At 49.0% G+C, this 18,036-nt stretch overlaps 1 protein-coding gene and 1 non-coding gene across 3 annotated transcripts; both read right to left on the reverse strand.

Moving 5' to 3' along the window:
- Positions 1–471: 471 nt before the first annotated feature.
- Positions 472–16,314, reverse strand: KIFC1 (kinesin family member C1). 2 transcript variants are annotated; one of them, XM_036414660.2, is made up of 11 exons: positions 16,140–16,314; positions 8,856–8,993; positions 8,535–8,634; positions 7,983–8,036; positions 7,843–7,893; positions 7,259–7,659; positions 4,507–5,286; positions 3,395–3,685; positions 3,242–3,315; positions 3,027–3,102; positions 472–656 (listed from the first exon to the last, which is right to left on the reverse strand). In XM_036414660.2, exons 1-11 carry the CDS (start codon positions 16,149–16,151, stop codon positions 612–614), a joined length of 2,022 nt encoding a protein of 673 aa, XP_036270553.1. In that variant the 5' UTR covers positions 16,152–16,314; the 3' UTR covers positions 472–611. The 2 variants fall into 2 exon arrangements, with proteins under 2 accessions (XP_036270553.1, XP_036270552.1); XM_036414659.2 differs by having other exon boundaries at positions 8,856–8,996.
- Positions 15,585–15,716, reverse strand: LOC118706234. The gene has a single exon (XR_004983955.1). It is a non-coding gene; the product is annotated as a small nucleolar RNA SNORA9 (small nucleolar RNA).
- Positions 16,315–18,036: the final 1,722 nt, after the last annotated feature.

Here is an 18,036-nt window from a genome sequence, read left to right on the forward strand (position 1 = left end):
AGGAGCCAGTATGAGTGGGAGGGTGCACCAGCCCGGTCCTTGTGCTCCAGTGCCCACCTCTCAGGGTGCGTATGTCTAGCTCACATGTGTCAAACACAAGGCCCGTGGGCCAAATCCGTCCCGCCAGGCCTTGCAATGTGGCCCGCACCACGCTGTCATCACTGCACTCCGCTGCGTTTCCATCACAATGACAGTTTTGACTGTTCAGTAAACCATTCGGCCCGCGATTTAGGCTAGATTTTAGATTTTGGCCCCTTCTCTGATTGAGTTCGACACCCCTAGTCTAGCTAGAGGGCACACCTCCACATATGGACCAGGGGTAAGTGAATGGGAGCTGGAGGCCACCCAGACCCCAAGGTACAGCTTGTCAAGGAGAAAAGAGGTGGCTCTGGCCCTCAAAACACACAAATGCTGGGTAGAGTGGACAGATCCACAGTTCCCCTTTTTACAGATATGAAAAATATCCTTCTAGGGCAACTGCTAACAAAACCTTTATTTAAGAGAAAAAACAACAACACAGAAAACTTTTCTTTATTTGATAGGCCTGGGTAACATGGGGCACCACACCTACCCCAATAAATCATCCACCCCTAGAAGATGTGGATCTGTCTTCATTTCCTGTTGGCCTGGGCAGTACCAATAACACACTGGTTCACCTGTGAGCAGAGGGTATAGACAGAATAAAAAAGTTTTCAGAGCAACCAAGAGACTGGTTTCCAAAGATCATCCCCCAACCCCGTTATTAGGGCTGCCCCTGAGAGCACTGAAATAAGGCTCTGAAGACAGTTCACGCTGGCCTAGGTGAAAAGGCCTAAGAACAGACGCAGAGAAAGGAGTTTTCATTTCTAGCCCTCCCACCACTAATGTTTAATAAGCTAAATAGAACAGTAACACTTAGCAACCAAGGCTCCTTGGAAAATCAATGATTTCAAGTCTAGAGCAGGAAATGTGCAAGATGAACCTGGAATAAAGACTATTGGGGACCCATTTAAAGGACATAGCCAAACTGAAGCAGCACACAACGGACAAAGACGTACAATTTGCACATCAGAAAGAATGACACCTGCAAAGAACACGTATCAAATACATAAGCATCTGGCCGAAGCCGGTTTGGCTCAGTGGTAGAGTGTTGGCCTGCGGACTGAAAGGTCCTGGGTTCGATTCCGATTGAGGGCAGGCACATCCCCAATAGGGGGTGTGCAAGAGGCAGCTGATGGGTGATTCTCTCTCATCGATGTTTCTAACTATCCCTCTCTCTTCCTCTCTATGAAAAATCAATAAAATATATTAAAAAAAAAAAAAAAAGAATCCAGCCTTTCATATATGAGCTGAATTTCAGAGTAACCAAATAGATGGGAATGGGAAGTACTTTATAGAAGAATCTGGACTAATAAATGTAGAACTGGGAAAATTAGAAAATCACCATTTTAACATTCCCTAGTAAAATAAGACCTTGGTATGATCCCTACTTGATAAAATCACTAGGTGAAAAAGTCGATTGGGAGTTTTTACTGGATAGATCAGGCTGACAACACCCAAATCCAATGATCAATATTTGTATTATTAAAAGTGAAACAACTAGATATTAGGTGCTTTCTGATATGATTTGATAGAAAATGTACCACCTCACAGAAGTTTACTTGCTAAGAAATTTAAACCTGATTCAAATCTAGTCAACAAACAAGACAACAAAACTTATGGAGGAAAGAGGAAGCAATCAGCCAAAATCCAGAATATGGCTATTCTGTAGGACAAATGACCCTATTCAATAAATAGATACCATCAAAGGGGATGGGATTATTATAGGTTAAAGAGAGAGTTAAGAGATAATTTCAACTAAATTATCTGAGTGGCCCTTGCTTAATCCTCATCAGAACAAGCCCAACGTATAAGACATTGCTGAGACATTAGGTGAAATGTAATATAAGCTGGGTATTAGAGGATATTAAAGAGTTTATGTTTGGTGCTAATGATGTTGATATAACATTAATTGGATTGCTAGATAGCAAGAGAAATACTGATCAAAGCAGACCAGGTAAGGGTGCCAAGGTGGCTGGCTGCTTCCATGGCAGCAAGAAAGGCTGAAGCTCCAATCGAGCAGGAGGGCACACCTGACCAGAGGCCCTGAAAAAAGCCAGAAGCCACGGCAGGGCTACAGCCTCAGGAAAATGAGTGACCAGAGGGGAAAATTACCCTTCAGAGGAGGCAGTAAAAAGCTTTCTGACCTAATTCTAGTGGAGGGAGTATAAGCATCCTAGAGCAGCAGTCGCCAACCGGTGGTCCGTGAGGTCCAAAAGCTGGCAACTGCTGTCCTAGAGAATTCATGGCCACGGCCACAGCTGACCCTCGTGAGGTTCGGGGCCTGAACTCACACTATTTGGAAAGGTCTGAAAAACCTTAGGTCTCTTTTGATCCAGCAATCGCATTTCAAGGCATCCTTCCCTAGTTAGATGTGATTAAACAAATAGGAAGTGTTATACATGAGACTAGTCAACATGGCCTTGTTTGTAATAAAGTGTGGAAACAATCCAAGTGCCCAGTAGAGGGAACTGGTGGATAAACTTTAGTTCTACAGTTCCTAGGCAGATGTAAAAACACTGGGATGGTCTCTGTGTGCTGGTGGGAGTAATCTTGAGGCTGTGTTATTAAGCAAAACAAAATGCAGAATAACATATGAGAGAGGGGGGGAGAGATGTCTTTTATATAAGGAGGAGGGAAATAAGCACATGCATATTGCTTGTATTTGCAAAAGGGACATGAGAATAAGCAAAGTGATGATAAAAATGACAGGTGGGGGAAAAGGTGATGGGGTAGTATATAGCTTCCTATGAAGTTTACCTATTTTTAAAAACTTAATTAAAAATCCCCAAAAGCCAAGAGTTAAAAGTCTATCTAGATGGGTGTGTGCTGCGGATGGCTAGTCATTGTAAGTCCTTTCTGGACGAATGGCCTAAAGGACAGAGGGTGCGGATGCAGAAACCCAGCCTCCAGGGGTCCTGCAGGGCCGGGTTCGGTGGTAGCCTCACCTTAGAGGCAAAGCGGAGGGAGTTGAGGGACTCGGACACGTTCTCTTCCAGGGGAGAAATGTTCACAAACATGAGCCTGTGGAGAGAGGAGAGGGGTCCAAACCCCAGCATTAGTGGCCGTGTGGAGCCTGGACCAGGTCTCCACTGCTTCCCCTTTCCCACCTGACCCCCACGTCAGTTCCCACAGGACCCTTCCACCTGCCCCTTCCACTCACATCTTGGCGCTGCCGCCCAGAGAGTTCTGCAGCAGGTAGGTGAGCTTGCTGTTCCGGTACGGCACATGCGACTCCTAGAAGGTTGCGGGGGAGCAGTGATTAGGACTGGACAGGGTTCAGCCCCAGGTCCCACCTGCCCAACCCCTTTCCCACCTTGTTGCTTAAGGCCATGATGACGAGCCCCAGCGTGGACAGGCTGCTGTTAATGGCCTGTGTTTCCCGAAGGCGCTCCCGCTCCCCAGGACCGAGGGCTAAGCCAGGGTCTAGCCGCTCGCTCCCGGCCAGGTCCACAAGATTGAGGGGGGCCGCACACTGCACGCCTCGCCCAGCATGCTCCCCAGAGATCTGCAGCTGGAACACACTGTGGCTGCGTGACGACCGCTCGTTCTGGGCTGTGCGGGCCACGGCCCGGTTCTGGCGGGCCAGAAGGAGCAGAGTCTCCACCTGGGAGGGAAGAGCAAGAGGTAAAAGCAGGCAGGAAGTTAGCACAGAGCAATGTCAAGAACGGCAATGAGCACGAGTCAGCACCTGCCCTGTGGAGCTTTCTAGCCAGCGAAGAGATAAAAAGTAAAATACACAACATGTCTGAGAGTGCTAAGGAGTAAAATGAAACAAAAATAAGGAGTGTGTAAGAATGAGGTGAGGGTTGCAATTTTAGACAGGATGGCCGGGTCTTAAGGCAATGAGGAAGCACGCCATTTGAGGCAAAAGGAAGCAGCAAGCCCCATGACCCTGCTAGGCTCAGTGTGCCCTGTGGGCTCAGGAACGGGCTCGAGTATGGCTCCAGCGCAGTGAGCAGGAGAGCAATAAGAAGGGAGGTGAGCCAAACCGGTGTGGCTCAGTGGATAGAGCGTCGGCCTTCGGACTGAAAGGTCCCAGGTTCGATTCTGGTCGAGGGCATGTACATCAGTTGTGGGCACATCCCCAGTGGGGGTTGTGCAGGAGGCAGCTGGTTGATGTTTCTCTCATCGATGTTTCTCCCATCATCGATGTTTCGAGCTCTCTAATCCCTCTCCTTTCTCTCTGTAAAAATCAATAAAATATATTTAAAAAAAAAAAAAGAAGGGAGGTGAGGCAGTGGGCAGGGTGCCAGTGACAGCCCTGCCTCAGCAGGTGCCTCTCCTCCCCACTCTGTGGTTATGAAGGCAGATCTACCCCAGCCCAGCCCACACTCAACAGGCAACTGGTCCTCACAGCTTCCCTTCATCCACCTCCATCTCATGTCCACGCCTACCATTTTCCAGCCACAGTGCCACAGCGCTCACCTCTTTCTCACAGGAGACAGGAACATAGCGGGCATTGGTGACAGTCAGCTCCTCACTCCCTGGCCCTGCCCGGCGAATCTCGCACTCGCCCCCCTGGCCCTTCCGGGTCCCGGTGGCCAGGAGGTCTCGGACAGTCTCGTTGTAGATCTCCACGTAGCTCGCCACAAAGCTGTAGGTCCAGCCCTGGCCGCTCAGCTCTTGGGCTATAGAGAACAGGTGCCGCAGGGCCCTGGGGATCAGCCCCTCCGCCTGGGGGTCTCCCGCAGGCCCACCCTCCATGGTGAAGGTCTTGCCGCTTCCTGTTTGGCCGTAGGCAAAGATGCATACTGGGTAGCCATCCAGGGCTGACTGGACAAGCATGGCAATCTCCTCAAACACTTCGTCCTGTCCACTCCCTGGCGGGAATACCCGGTCAAAGGAGAAGTCGTGGCGAGTTGGGGGGGCTGGCGCCCCACTCAGGGTCCCTCGGCGCTCATCACACCGGAGGACGCTGACATGGGTTGGAGGGTCAGAGGGCCCAGCAGGGCCTGAGGGAAACAGGAGGAAGCCAGGGGGTGGGGTGGGCTCCCCTGGAAGGACAGGGCGGACCCGACAGAACACACGGATGTTGCCCTTGAGCTCCTGCAGCTGGTTGTGTAGTCTCCGGCGCTCCATCTCTAGCCCATGGAGACGCTCCCCTCGCTCAGCCAGTAAGGTCGCCTGGGCTGCAGCCTCCTGGCGCAGAGATGCCACCTCCGCTTGGCTACCTGACAGAGCTGCTTCTGATGTCTGAAGCCTCCTCTGCCCAGAACAAAACAGAGAGGACAAGATAAAGCAAGAATCAGAATAAGTCATGACAGGGTGGGGGTGGAGGGGGTGGCCCTTGCCCACTGTGACTTCATAGTCCGGTAAAGAATGAGATAAGAAATAGGAATCAGGTAGAAAAGCAGGAAGCAATGGGCATATCCAGAAGAGGCACTAGGCTCACACCCAAAAGTATAGGAGTGACCCAGGGGAAGGACAGTACAGAAAGAGCATCCCACAAAGGGAAGCACACATGCAAAATCCCCTGGAAGTAATTCAATCTAGTGGATGCTCACCAAGGAGTAATGTGCAGAGGGAGAAAAGTGCATGGGAATTTTGGATGAGGAGACACAGAAAGAGAGGAGGGTGGAGGAATAGGGGAGATATAGATTGGAGGAGCTATGAAAACAGAGGACAGCCCTGGCTGGTGTGGCTCGGTGGGTTGGGTGTCATTCCTTGCTGAAGCTTGTCGGTTCGATTCCCAGTCAGAGCACATGCCAGGGTTGTGGGCTCGATCCCTGGTAGGGGGCATGCAGGAGGCAGTCAATAGATGTTTCTCTCTCTCCCTCTCCCTTCCTCTCTCTCTAAAAAATAAAAACATGAATCCTACCTAATAAAAGAGTAATATGCAAATTATCATCATTCTCCTACACCCACCAGCCACACCCACCAGCCAATCAGAGCGAGTATGCAAATAAACCCAACCAAGATGACTACAGCCCCAGAGAGCAGGAGGGAGGCTTGGGTTTCCCAGGCTAAGGCAGAAGCCACGCTATCCACCTGCCCTTGCAGGCCTAGGCCTCCACTCAAGGCTACAAAGTTTCAATTATAGAAGGTAAACAAATTCAAACAGAAATATCTGCTGGCCACAGGGTAAGCAGGAAACCTGGCTCTGCTTCAGGCTACAGTTTCAATTGTAGAAGGTAAATAAATTCCAGATACCAGGGTCTCCGCTTGGGTCGCCAGGGGGCGTGTCTGGCCTGCAAACCACCACAGGCCCCTCGCTCAGGCGGCCCCACACCCCAAGAGAACTCCCACCCTGATCTGGGTCATCCTTCAGGGCAAACCAGCTGGCCCCCACCCATGCACCAGGCCTCTATCCTATCTAATAAAAGAGTAATATGCAGATTGACCATCACTCCAACACACAATAGCTGCCCCTATGTTGTCAAAAATGGCTGCCCCCATGTGGACACAAGATGGTCACCAAAAGATGGCCTGCAAAGGAAGGCAGTTGAGAGGGACCAGGTCTGCAAGGCAGGGCAGTTGGAGGGGATCAACCCTGCAGGAGAGGGCAGTTAGGGGTGATGAGGTTGGCAGAGGAGGGAAGTTGGGGGCAAACAGGCTGGCTGGGGAGCAGTTAGATATCAATCAGGCTGGCATGGAAGTGGTTAAGGGGTGATCAAGCTGGCAGGCAGAAGTGGTTAGGGGCAATCAGGAAGGCAGGCAGACGAGCAGTTGGGAGCCAGCAGTCCTGGATTGTGAGGGGATCCCAGATTGGAGAGAGTGCAGGCTGGGCTGAGGGACAACCCCCACTCCTGTGCATTAATTTTATGCACTGGGCTTCTATACATAAATAAATTATCTTTGGGCCGAAACTGGTTTGGCTCAGCGGTAGAGCATCGGTCTGCGGACTGAAAGGTCCCAGGTTCAATTCCAGTCAAGGGCATGTACGTTGGTTGCAGGCACATCCCCGGTAGGGGGTGTGCAAGAGGCAGCTGGTCGATGTTTCTCTCTCATTGACGTTTCTAGCTCTCTATCACTCTCCCTTCCTCTCTGTAAAAAATCAATAAAATATATTTAAAAAATAAAATAAAATAAATAAATAATCTTTGGGAGGAAAAACACAAGCTTTTTTTTTTTTTAAGAAGGGTAGAGATATAGGTATGCTGCTAGACAGAGGTGGTCAGGGATTCTAAGCCCAAACCTGGAAAGCAGGAGCAGCATTTAGTGAAAAGCTGGTCCTTACCTCCTGCTCCTCCAGCCGGGTGGTCAGTTCCCTCCGCTCCGCTTGCAATCCCAGCTGTTCTTTCTGAAGCTCTTGCACCAAGCCTTCCTGCGTGCCCAGCCGCTCTTCCAACTCCAGGACACGAGCACTCAGGTTCCCCAGCTCCTGTTGGCCCTGCTCAGCCTGAGCCCGAACCCTGGCCAACTCCCCTTCGAGTGTCCTGCGTTCTGCCCCCAGGGCCGTGGCCTGCTGCTGGGCCTCCCTGAGCTGGTCCCGCAGCTGTTGGTTCTCCTGGTCCAAAGTCTGAGTCCTCTCACGGTAGCATTTCAGCTCTGCATTTAGGTCACTTAACTGACCCTTTAAGTCCCAGCCAGGACGTTTGCTGGGTTTCTTCCCTCCCAGCTTAGGAGGAGCAGCTGTTGCTAAGATGGGCACAGAAAGGACCAAGGTCAAGTCTTAGTTCCCTCTCTCTCCCCCTCTTAACCTTTAGGGCCTCCACACCTGATGCTACATCTTCTCCTCCAGACAGGGAAGAGACCAGATGGGTTCTTCGGGGTACTCACCACCTCCCCTTCCCTATCCCAACAGTCATGTTTGTCACCTACTGCCAGGCTTCTGGGCAGGAGCAGCGGGGGCCGCCTTCTGATTCTTCAACACTAGAGAATTGGGAGTTGACATCAGGAACTGCCACCTCCATCACTCTCCCTTTATATGTACCCCGAAAGGGCTCTTAAGGGCTAATTACCTGAGGCAACAGCTGTGGAACATCGGGGTCCTGTCTTCTTGGGAACTTTTGGAGCTGTCGGGAAACAGGACAGAGGAAAAGAGCTGTCACTCTCAGGGCGGCATGCACTCTGGCTGGGTGACGGGAGGGCAGTTACTTTTACTGAGGATTAGGAATTAGAAAACTTTCCCTCCCACTAGGTCTGGCCAGCTCCTAAAGATAGCCTTCCCAGGACCAGAAATTACTGAACATGCTAAGAAACAAGTTGGACCAGGAGAAGCAAAGAGAGCAGGGGCAGACCCATGTGAAAAGTGTGCTACATCTCTGTAAAAAGATGTTAAGGAACATGTATTTGCTTGAATACCCATAGAATATCCCTGAAGTAGACAAAGTGGTCCCTAGGAAGGGGAAGTGGGTGGCTAGGGGACAGAAGTAAGAGGGAGCCTTTTCAGAAGTATAACAACTTCGGAGCCTTTGAAATTTTGAACAAGTGAAATATTACCTGTTCAAACTAAGCTAAAATTGAAAGAAAAGTGAGTTGGAGAGCACTGATCTGTCCACCCCAGAACTCACCTGCGGCCTGGCCTTGTGTCTGGGGCACTGTGGTGCCGACAGGAGCTCTGTGGTGGGATATGGCAAACTTGGTCACTGTGCCCAGGCCTCGTGTCCTTTTCTAGGAATGGACAAGGACAGGGTCCATAGTTATCCTCCCTGATAGGTTTACATTCCCTCTCTCTCTCTCTCTCTCTCTCCCTCCCTCCCTCCCTCCCTCTCTCTCTCTCTCTCTCTCTCTCTCTCTCTCTCTCTCCCTCCCTCCCTCCCTCCCTCCCTCTCTCTCACACACACACACACACACACACACACACACACACACAGCTTTCTAACCCAGCTCACCTTCTCCGGCTCCAAGACATCCTCCATCTGGTCAAACCTCCTCTTACACCTGCTTCCTGAGAGAGGCAGTCGGGAAGGGGGCTTGACCAAGGGTCTCTTCAACTCTAAGTTACCCTTCACTTCCAACAAAGGGGACCTCTGCTGGGAAAAGAAAGACACTTAAGACATCACCCAAGAACCCAAACGTCCAAAGACCTCTGCTTTTTGGCCCCCCAGCCTAATTCTCAACATCACCACCAACAGCATTAACTTTGGACCTCTTGTGCCACATTATATGGCAGCCAAAAAGCATGGAGGCCCTAGTTGGTTTGGCTCAGTGGAAAGAGCATTGGCCCGAGAACTGAAAGGTCCTGGGTTCAATTCCGGCCAAGGGCACATGCCCGGCTGCAGGCTCAATCCTCCATAGGGTGCATGCAGGAAACAGCAGATCAATGTCTCTCTCTTCATTGATGTTTCTATCTCTCTCTCCCTCTCCCTTCCTCTCTGAAAATATATTTATTCTATATAATAAAAGGCTAATATGCCAATTGTTCCCATGGGCAAGAGTTCGATTGACTGGGACTTAGACTTGTGCTGACCACTAGGGGGCGGCATGGAACACGGTGGGCATCAGCGACGTGGCGCTGGCTGTGGGCGGCAGTGGAGGCGCTGAACCTCGGCAGAGGAGGTGCGTGGGTGCCACCAGGCCAAGGCGGGTGCAGGGGGGGGACAGATTGTCCTGCAGGTCACCCCACAGATCGGCCCTGATCGCCAGCCAGGCCTAGGGACCCTACCCATTCATAGATTTCGTTACCAGGCCTTTAGTCATTAATTATTTTAAAAAGCATGGAGAAGTGGGAGCAATCTTTAAGGGAGAAGCTGGGCGGACTTTGGACTTCAGCTAACTCTAAGGGTAGTACTTAAATAAGCAGAGAGAACGGACACTTCTTTATATATATATATATATATATATATATATATATATATATATTATTGATTTTGTACAGAGAGGAAGGGAGAGAGATAGAGAATTAGAAACATCGATGAGAGAGAGTCATCGATCAGCTGCCTCTTGCACACCCCCTACTGGGGATATGCCCGCAGCCAAAGTACATGCCCTTGACCGGAATCGAACCCGGGTCCCTTCAGTCCCCAAGCCGACGCTCTATCCATTGAGCCAAACCGGTCTCGGCTGGACACTTCTTTTAGAAGGCAAAAACACACACCCACATGGTATGACTGTGAAACCAACACACTCTTTTAGCCAGAGCTGAGGAAAAAAAGTAAGGGAGAGAGTAGAAGATAGATAAAGCTGCCACCTGGGTTGGAGGAGCAGGTAACATTTATTAGGAACTGTTTTAAGTACTCTATCTGTATCAACTTAGTCCTCAGAGCAGCCCAGAGGTGGTACTGAGGTAAAATAGCTTGTCTAAGGTCATCAGCCAATAGAAGGCAGAGCCAGGGTTAGAATCTAGACAGTCTGTTCTAAAGGCCATGTTTTTGTTTGTTTGTTTTCCATAGTAATGTATAATAGGTTTATTTCAATAGAGACATGCTGAATACAGAGGGCTGAAATAAATGAGCAATCGTTAACAAAATATAGAACATTTTAATAAAAATATTTTTCTTGAACATTAACTTACCAGACACTGAATAACTGCACAAATTAATAAGTGTAATGCAAATAAACCTATTATTGTTGCTCTCTGAAAGCAAAATATTTTCTTTTTATTTATTTACTTCTTTTTCTTTTTTTCTTTTTTCTTTATTTTATTTTATTTTATTTTTAAATCAATCTTTATTGTTCATATTATTACAAAGGTTCCTCATTTCTTGCCCCCTCCACTAGGTTCCCACCCCACCCTCTGCCCCTCCCCATCCCCCATTGTCCTCATCCATAGGTGCATAGTTTATGTTCAGTCTCTTCCTACCTCCCTTTCCCCGATAGTAAATCCCTTTTCAGATAGTAAATCTGTTACTTAGCATTTTCTCATATCAATAATACCTCCACATGCCCAATGATACACTTCACACAAAAGACATTTCCAAATAGGTCAACCAGCCTCATCCAGGCCCCACCCAAGGCACTCACAGATCAACACCCCAGCACTATACTAACTCAACACATCCAGATCTAAGCCTTCATCACTTCATTCAGCAGACCCTCAAGTTCCCGCAAAAGTTTCCAGCCATGTCTGAGAGGCAGCCTTGGGGCAGGGACAGGCGAGGAGCGAGCTGTTCCGGGCCTGGCTGCTCTGGGCCTGGCCTCTGTTGCTCTGGTTCGTTCCACAACCAGCTGCTCCGGGTCTGGTCACTGCCGCTCCCGACCTAGTTGCTCTGGACTTGGCTGCTGCTGCTCCGGGCCTGGCCGCACCCGACCCGGCTGCTCTGGGCCCGGCCGCTCCGGGCTTGGCCGCTCCCAGCCTGGCAGCTGCTGCTCCGGGCCTGGCCGCTCCCAGCTAAAGGCCATGTTTTAACCACTAGGCTGCACTGCTTGAAGGGCTTTGATGCCAAGCTAAGGAGTTTAGGCTTTAGCCCTGCATACATGGAAAGCCACACACTTTCTGATGAAGCATTTGAAAACTCTGCAAATGAGCCTACTGTAAAGAATAAGAATGAGCTGTAAGAAGGCTGTCGACTTGCAGGGAAGACCAGCAAGTAGCATGACCAGTTTGGAGACCACCGAAGTATAGAGGCATGAGGTGGGGACGATGGGAAAAAGCACCTCACTGTAAGCAGCACAATTCAGGCCTGGGGATTATGTTCACCCGATGGTTACCAGCCATTCGGGTTTGACTAGAACTGAGGGATTTCTCAGAGGACATGAGAATTTCAGTGCTAAAATTGCGACATTCCCAAGCAAACAGGGACAATTAGTCACCTTACTTCTATCCCACCACCAGGAGAACACTGTATAGATCAACTTTTGGTTTTCACTAGAAGTAACTTAATTCCAAGGCCAGTCTCTCTCTTCCCTTCAGTTTACTTCATTCATTCGATGTTTACTAAGTGCCTTTTAAGTGCCAGGACATGATCTAGGTTCTGGAGTAACAGCTGTGCTCTGTGCCCTCAGGCAGCTCATGGGACAGCCGGAAGGGAAGCATTTAGAGGTGATTAAAACTTTACTTAGTGTTATCATAAAAGGATCCCAGAGAAGGGGGGTAGGCATCAAGTACAAATGTGTCAGAGAACACTTCTAAGAAGTATTTTTAGGCAGAGCTTTGAGGGTGAGAAAGAGTTGGCTTGATGGATTTCAGCCAAGAGCATTCCAGGCAAAAAGCAAGGAAGAATGCATTCAACAAGAGACACACTGTTCTGTTAAGCTGAACAGAGGGAATTGCATAGAAAGTGGGGAGATGAGAAAAAACAAAAAACAAATAAAATTTAAAAAAAGAAAGTGGGGAGATGAGAACAGAGGCAGAAGAGAAAAGACTGTGGTGATTGGTATGCCATTATAGAGCCTAGAGTTTACTGATGGCAAGAGGGACCCTGTTGCCCTAACGGGTTTGGCTCAATGGATAGAGCGTCAGCCTGCGGACTCAAGGGTCCCAGGTTCAATTCCGATCAAGGGCATGTACCTTGGTTTTGGGCACATCCCCAATAGGGAGTGTGCAGGAGGCATCTGATCGATGTTTCTCTCTCATCAATGTTTCTAACTCTCTATCCCTATTCCTTTCTCTCTGTAAAAAATCAATAAAATTAAATTTTAAAAAACAAAAAATAAAAAAGAGAGACCCTGTTAACTTTTAGTCAGGAGAATAATATGACTAGATTTGTATGTAAAAAGTGAACTATGAGCAAAGTGAAGAATGAATAGAACTGGAAGATGAGAAGTATCAGAGGCAGACACTTCATCATTCCTTTGTTCACTCATTCAACAAGGATTTTTAAAAACATGTTTTTATTGATTTCAGAGAGGAAGAGATAGAAACATCAATGATGAGAGAGAATCATCGATCGATTGCCTTCTGCATGCCCAACACTGGGGATCGAGCCCACAACACAGGCATGCATCTGGGAATCAAGCCATTATTTCCTGGTTCATAGGTCTATGCTCAACCACTGAGCCACGTCAGCTGGCCTCAACAAGAATTCTTGCACTAAGAATTGTTGACAGACTGCTCTGTAACAGGCGCTGTTGTAGGTACTGGCGAGTAATGAACATGAAGTCTCTGCTTCCCAGAGCTGTTTTCTAAGGCAGCCTTTCCAAACTGGGGCACCACAAGAGAACTAAGCTCTACTGAACATCATCTACTTTCTCAGTTTTCTCAAGGATGTATATAGCTCTGAACATTTTAGTTGCTAGAAAGAGAAGTAAATTCATTAGATAAAAAGGATGCCTTAGGGTAGGGGTGTCGAACTCAATCAGAGAAGGGGCCAAAATCTAAAATCCAGCCTAAATCGAGGGCCGAATGATTTACTGAACAGTCATAAACTGTCATTGTGATGGAAACGCAGCGGAGTGCAGTGATGACAGCGCTGTGCGGGCCACATTGCAAGGCCTGGCGGGACGGATTTGGCCCGAGGGCCTTGTGTTTGACACATGTGCCTTAGGGCATTAGAGCTTAATTCTCAAGGAACTCCGCAGGGAGGGGCCTAAGTCAAGCGTGTCAAATGCGGCTTGCCAGGCGTGAGTTTGACATGCTTGGTCTAAGTGCTAAGTAGAAATCCATCAGAAAGAAGGCCAAAGAAGAACTGCATTACATGCTGACTAAAAGTCAAGCACAGTAGTTCCCCTTGCCCCTTGTTATCTGTAGGAGAAACTTCCCAAGATCTCCAGTGGGTGTCTGAAACCTCAGACTGTACTGAATCCGATATATACTATGGTTTTTTCCTACACACACATATCTATGGTCAAGTTTAATTTAGAGATTAATAACTATAACTAGTAAGCAGAACAATTTAACAACATCCTATATAATAAAAGCCTAATATGCTAAGTGTCCGGTAGACTGGTCGGCTATTCAACCAATCAAAGCATAATATGCTAATGATATGCTAAGGCCGCTCAACCACTCTATGATGTGCACTGACCACCAGGGGGCAGACACTGTGATCAGTAGGTTACCTTGCTGCTGGAGTCTGGCAGATTGGGACTGAGCAAGAAGGGCCAGACACATTCTGGAGCCCTCTTACAGGCTCTCCCCAGCTGGCCAACCTCCCAAGTCTCTCCCTGGCTCCAGTCATGTGGTCCTGATCATGCACCGGTGAGATCCCTTGGCCTGGCCTGCGCCCTCTTGCAATCCGGGACCCCTCGAGGGATGTTGGAAAGCCGGTTTGGGCCTGATCCCACAGGCTAGGCCAAGGGACCCCACTGGTGCACAAATTTGTGCACTGGTCCTCTAGTACTGTAATAAAAATATGTGAATGGCTTTGGAGTCATTACTAAGTAAAATAAGGGTAACCTGAGCATGAGCACAAGCACTGCGAAACCTTGACAACCGAGACGGCTACTAAATGACTAACAGATAGGTGGCCTACACAGCACTATATGCTGAACAAAGGGATGATTCATGTTCCGGGCAGGACCGAAGGATAGGCATGGACAGAATGGCATGCAATTTAAAACTTATGAGTTATTTGTTTCTGGAATTTTCAGTTTAATATTTTTGGACCATAGGTGACCATAGGTAACTGAAATCATGGAAAGCGAAATCTCAGATAAGAGGGACCACTGTATTGACCCACTTGGGAGCTGCCTTGGGGGGCAGAGATAGAGGGCAGGCAATAAGGGAGATGGAAGATTCCAAACTGACTCCAAGATACCTGCCATGGTTCTATTAATCAGGAGGAAGAGCTGGTTCTGTTTTTGATTAAACTTTTCACGATAAAGTCATTGTAGCTTCACAAGCAGTTTTAAGAAATAACATGGAGAGATCTGAGAGTACCTGAAGGGCTAGTTTGGGAAGTTCAGCTTTGGGAAAGTGACTTTGAACTACCTGTGATATAAATAGATATATTCATGACATTCACAGCAGAGTATCACTATAGAGAAAACTCTGAAACCTCTTGATACCCTGATTTCTTACATTTTAGTTTATTTGTCTGTTATCTTTCCTTACATTAGATTGTGAGCATCACATGAACACATGTTTTGCTCACAACTATATAACCAGAGTGTCTAGTACAATGTCTGCTATGTAGCACGGCTCAGTAAATTTTTAAAGGAATAAAATCAGATGTCCATCAGTAGGAGAACACTTAAATTGCACAATGCCCAAATCATTGGCTTAAATACACATAAAGGGGTGGAGGGGGTTCCATCACCTGCAGAAATGTACACAAAATATATTTATTTCTTTAAATTTTCCAAGGTCAAAAAAAAAATTTTTTTAAATAACCTGTGCCCTTCAGTCTCTTTATTGGTGTAGGTTCAGAAAATGTGTTCATAAGTTTATTCTGTTCAAGACAACTTCAAGAGTACAGTTTATTTTTCTTCTCCCATCTAAAAAGCTAGACACAATGACTCTCAACTTTGTACAATTAGCATGAGCACTTAACCTATAAAAACAGCCAGTTTGCTCAATGGTTAGAACGTGGGCCAAGGACTCAAGGGCACCTATTTAGGTTGCAGGCTCCATCCTAAATCAGGGGTGGGAGGCAACGAATCATGTGTCTCTCTCACATAGATGTTTCTCTCTGTGTGTCTCTCCCCCTCCCTTCCATTCTCTAAAAGTCAATGAAAAAAATATCCTTGGGAGAGGATTAAGAAAATTAACGGACAAACTAAAACAGATTTTTTTCCCCCCCCCGTGTCTGAAATTTCTATAACCTTGCTCTGGATGCAGCAGGGCAAGGCCTCAAACCGTTCCAAGATGTTCTTGCAAGCACTGTAGGAATGCACAGGGTCACCGCAGACCCAAGCACGCTGGAGGCTTGCAGAGAAAACAGATATTCACCCAGCCCCTCCTATACCCACTACTCGGCTCCCACGGCTGAGATCCCACCCCCTCGCCTAGTCGCGAACTTCAGCAATCCTTCCTTCTCTCCTTTGCGTCATCAACTTCTCCTGCTCCCCGGAATCATTCCAATCGGCATGCAACACACGCTATTATTTCTTCCAGCCTCGTAGCTTCACTCTGCTTTTCCTGCCATCTCCCTTTTTTGTTGCCTTCTGTAGTAAACGCTTCCAAAGCGCTGCCTCTTAGTACCCACTGTGCCCAATTCCTCTCCCAAGTCACCCCGATCACTGAGGGACGCGCTGGCCTTCGTCCGCCAAGTAGGCCGGGGTGGGGGCTCGTTGCACCGGGGCGGCCGCCGTCGGCCCCGCTGCCCCCGGCAGGAGACCCACCCGGCCCCACTCACCTGCGGCTCCATGACCGGCTCCTGCCACACGTGCCAGGGGCGCGACGAAGGAACAGGGCGCGGCGGCTCCGGGACCGGCGTTCCCTCGCCCGCTCGCGACGCGGAGCACGGCCGCTCGGCGCCCAGGCAGCCACCAAGCCCGGGCCACACCCGCCACTTTTGAATTCCAACGGCTGTCTCCACACTCACCGCGCTCCGCGCGCCGGGGCCAATCGTCGCCGCCGCCACAACCGAGGGCCAATCGCAGCGCCCTCCGCCTCCCGAGGCCACACCCGTCGGGCCGGCGCCTTCTGCCAGCTTGGCCAGCGGGTTAGTCCCACTTCCGGCCCCGCGTCTCTAACCGCCGCTCTGGCCGCCGCCCGCTACGTCAGGCGAGGCCTGCACACGCCGCACGACGTCACTGCAGCTGGGGCGGGACGCTGGAGCCCAGGAATCACGCGTGCGCACACTGGGTCCAATGCGGGCGCGGGCGGGACGAGCGCCCCTAGCGACCAAAGTAGGGAGCGCACTCGCGCCCGAGGATTCGGCTGGTTGGCGGCCCCGAAAGTGGGAGCGGCGCCCTCACGCGGCTGTGAGCGTGGCCGCGTCCGCCCATTCCCCGGTCTTCTGAGCATTTCTAACCAAATTTAGGGAAAAGAGATGCAGCCTGACGCTTCATGGAAACTCGACAGTGGGGATTCGAGGCTCAGAGGAAGATTTTTTCCGCAGACTCCTCCTCACCAGACCCCCTCCGTGCCTGGATGCCGTTACCTAGTGCTGGAGAACGGATTGAGGGCCGCCAGAGCCTGGAACCCACGGTGGGTTCACTGCTTTCGTTTATGGGTATTTTGTGTTTTTCAGGGTGATCTGCACATGCATTTTCTCCATTTAATAATCGCTGAGTTCACTGAGCGCCTATACGCGTCAAGTGCTTTGCACAGCTTATCTGCAAGCTAGGTGAAGGTTAAAAGGTTAAGTATGGCAGCCTGAAAAACCAGTTGAGTCGAGCGTTCACTCAGGAATCTCAGAATTGTAATTCCTGATTCAGGCAGAAACCCAAACAGTGTCCTAATAACTGGGTGAAAGCAAGGGGTTTCCGTGAGAGAAACGGAATAATTACGTGAGGTGATAAAAAGTCCTGTTGGTGCTGTCCAGCTGCTATCTGGGCCACACAGGGTGGGTTACTAATTCTCTTCATACAGAAGGCGTGTGACCATCAGTCCCTTGTGATCAGGATGTCCAATTTCCTGCTGACTTTATGTTTGTAAACAATAGTGATTTATTTTCTTGAAATAAAAAAAAACCCTGAAAAAATAAAAAAAAATTAGTGGTTTAGTCCAGTCCAAAGTTTCAAGGAACAATGGCCCCAGAGGAAGGTGGGGGGGAGGGGGGAGAGACTCCATTTGTGTCTTTCCACAGTAAGAACAGGGTCACTAGCTGAGTTGGTCTAGATTCCATTAGCTTTGAACACAGCTGTACCTGTTCTCTCCGGCCACCTTTAACTAACTATCTCAGTAACAAAAACAACCTGTGAATACCTGGCAGCGTGGTTCTACTACATTTAGTCATCTGCGTTCCCAGCCAACCATGGTGGAAGTCAGACAGGGATTTAGGACTGAAAGGCAGCGAACTTGGTACATAATTGAAGACAGACAGAACCAAAACTCAAGCCACCAACCCCCTAATCCATTGCTTTAACCTAAATGCAAACCTGCTGTGGAGGGCTGACTGTGAGAAGAGGAGTGAGGTGTGAAGAAGGAAACCGGAGAAGCCCAACACTAATGGACGGGTAGGGAGGGAGAACTGAGGAAGGAAACCGGAAAAGGAATGTATAGCAAAAGGCATTTATCGAAGTTAAAAACAGCAACACAGCCCTAACTGGTTTGGCTCAGTGGATAGAGCATCAGCCTGTCAACTG

This window comes from Pipistrellus kuhlii, unplaced genomic scaffold (genome assembly GCF_014108245.1).
Source record: "Pipistrellus kuhlii isolate mPipKuh1 unplaced genomic scaffold, mPipKuh1.p scaffold_m20_p_5, whole genome shotgun sequence".
Taxonomy (NCBI): Eukaryota; Metazoa; Chordata; class Mammalia; order Chiroptera; family Vespertilionidae; genus Pipistrellus; species Pipistrellus kuhlii.

Coding starts and splice junctions, on each gene's coding strand:
- KIFC1 (XM_036414659.2), bottom strand. Junction 8,635..8,855: donor ATGTCTTGGAGCCGGAGAAG/GTGAGCTGGGTT, acceptor GTCCATTCCTAG/AAAAGGACACGAGGCCTGGG. Junction 7,660..7,842: donor TCCTGCCCAGAAGCCTGGCA/GTAGGTGACAAA, acceptor TGCCCATCTTAG/CAACAGCTGCTCCTCCTAAG.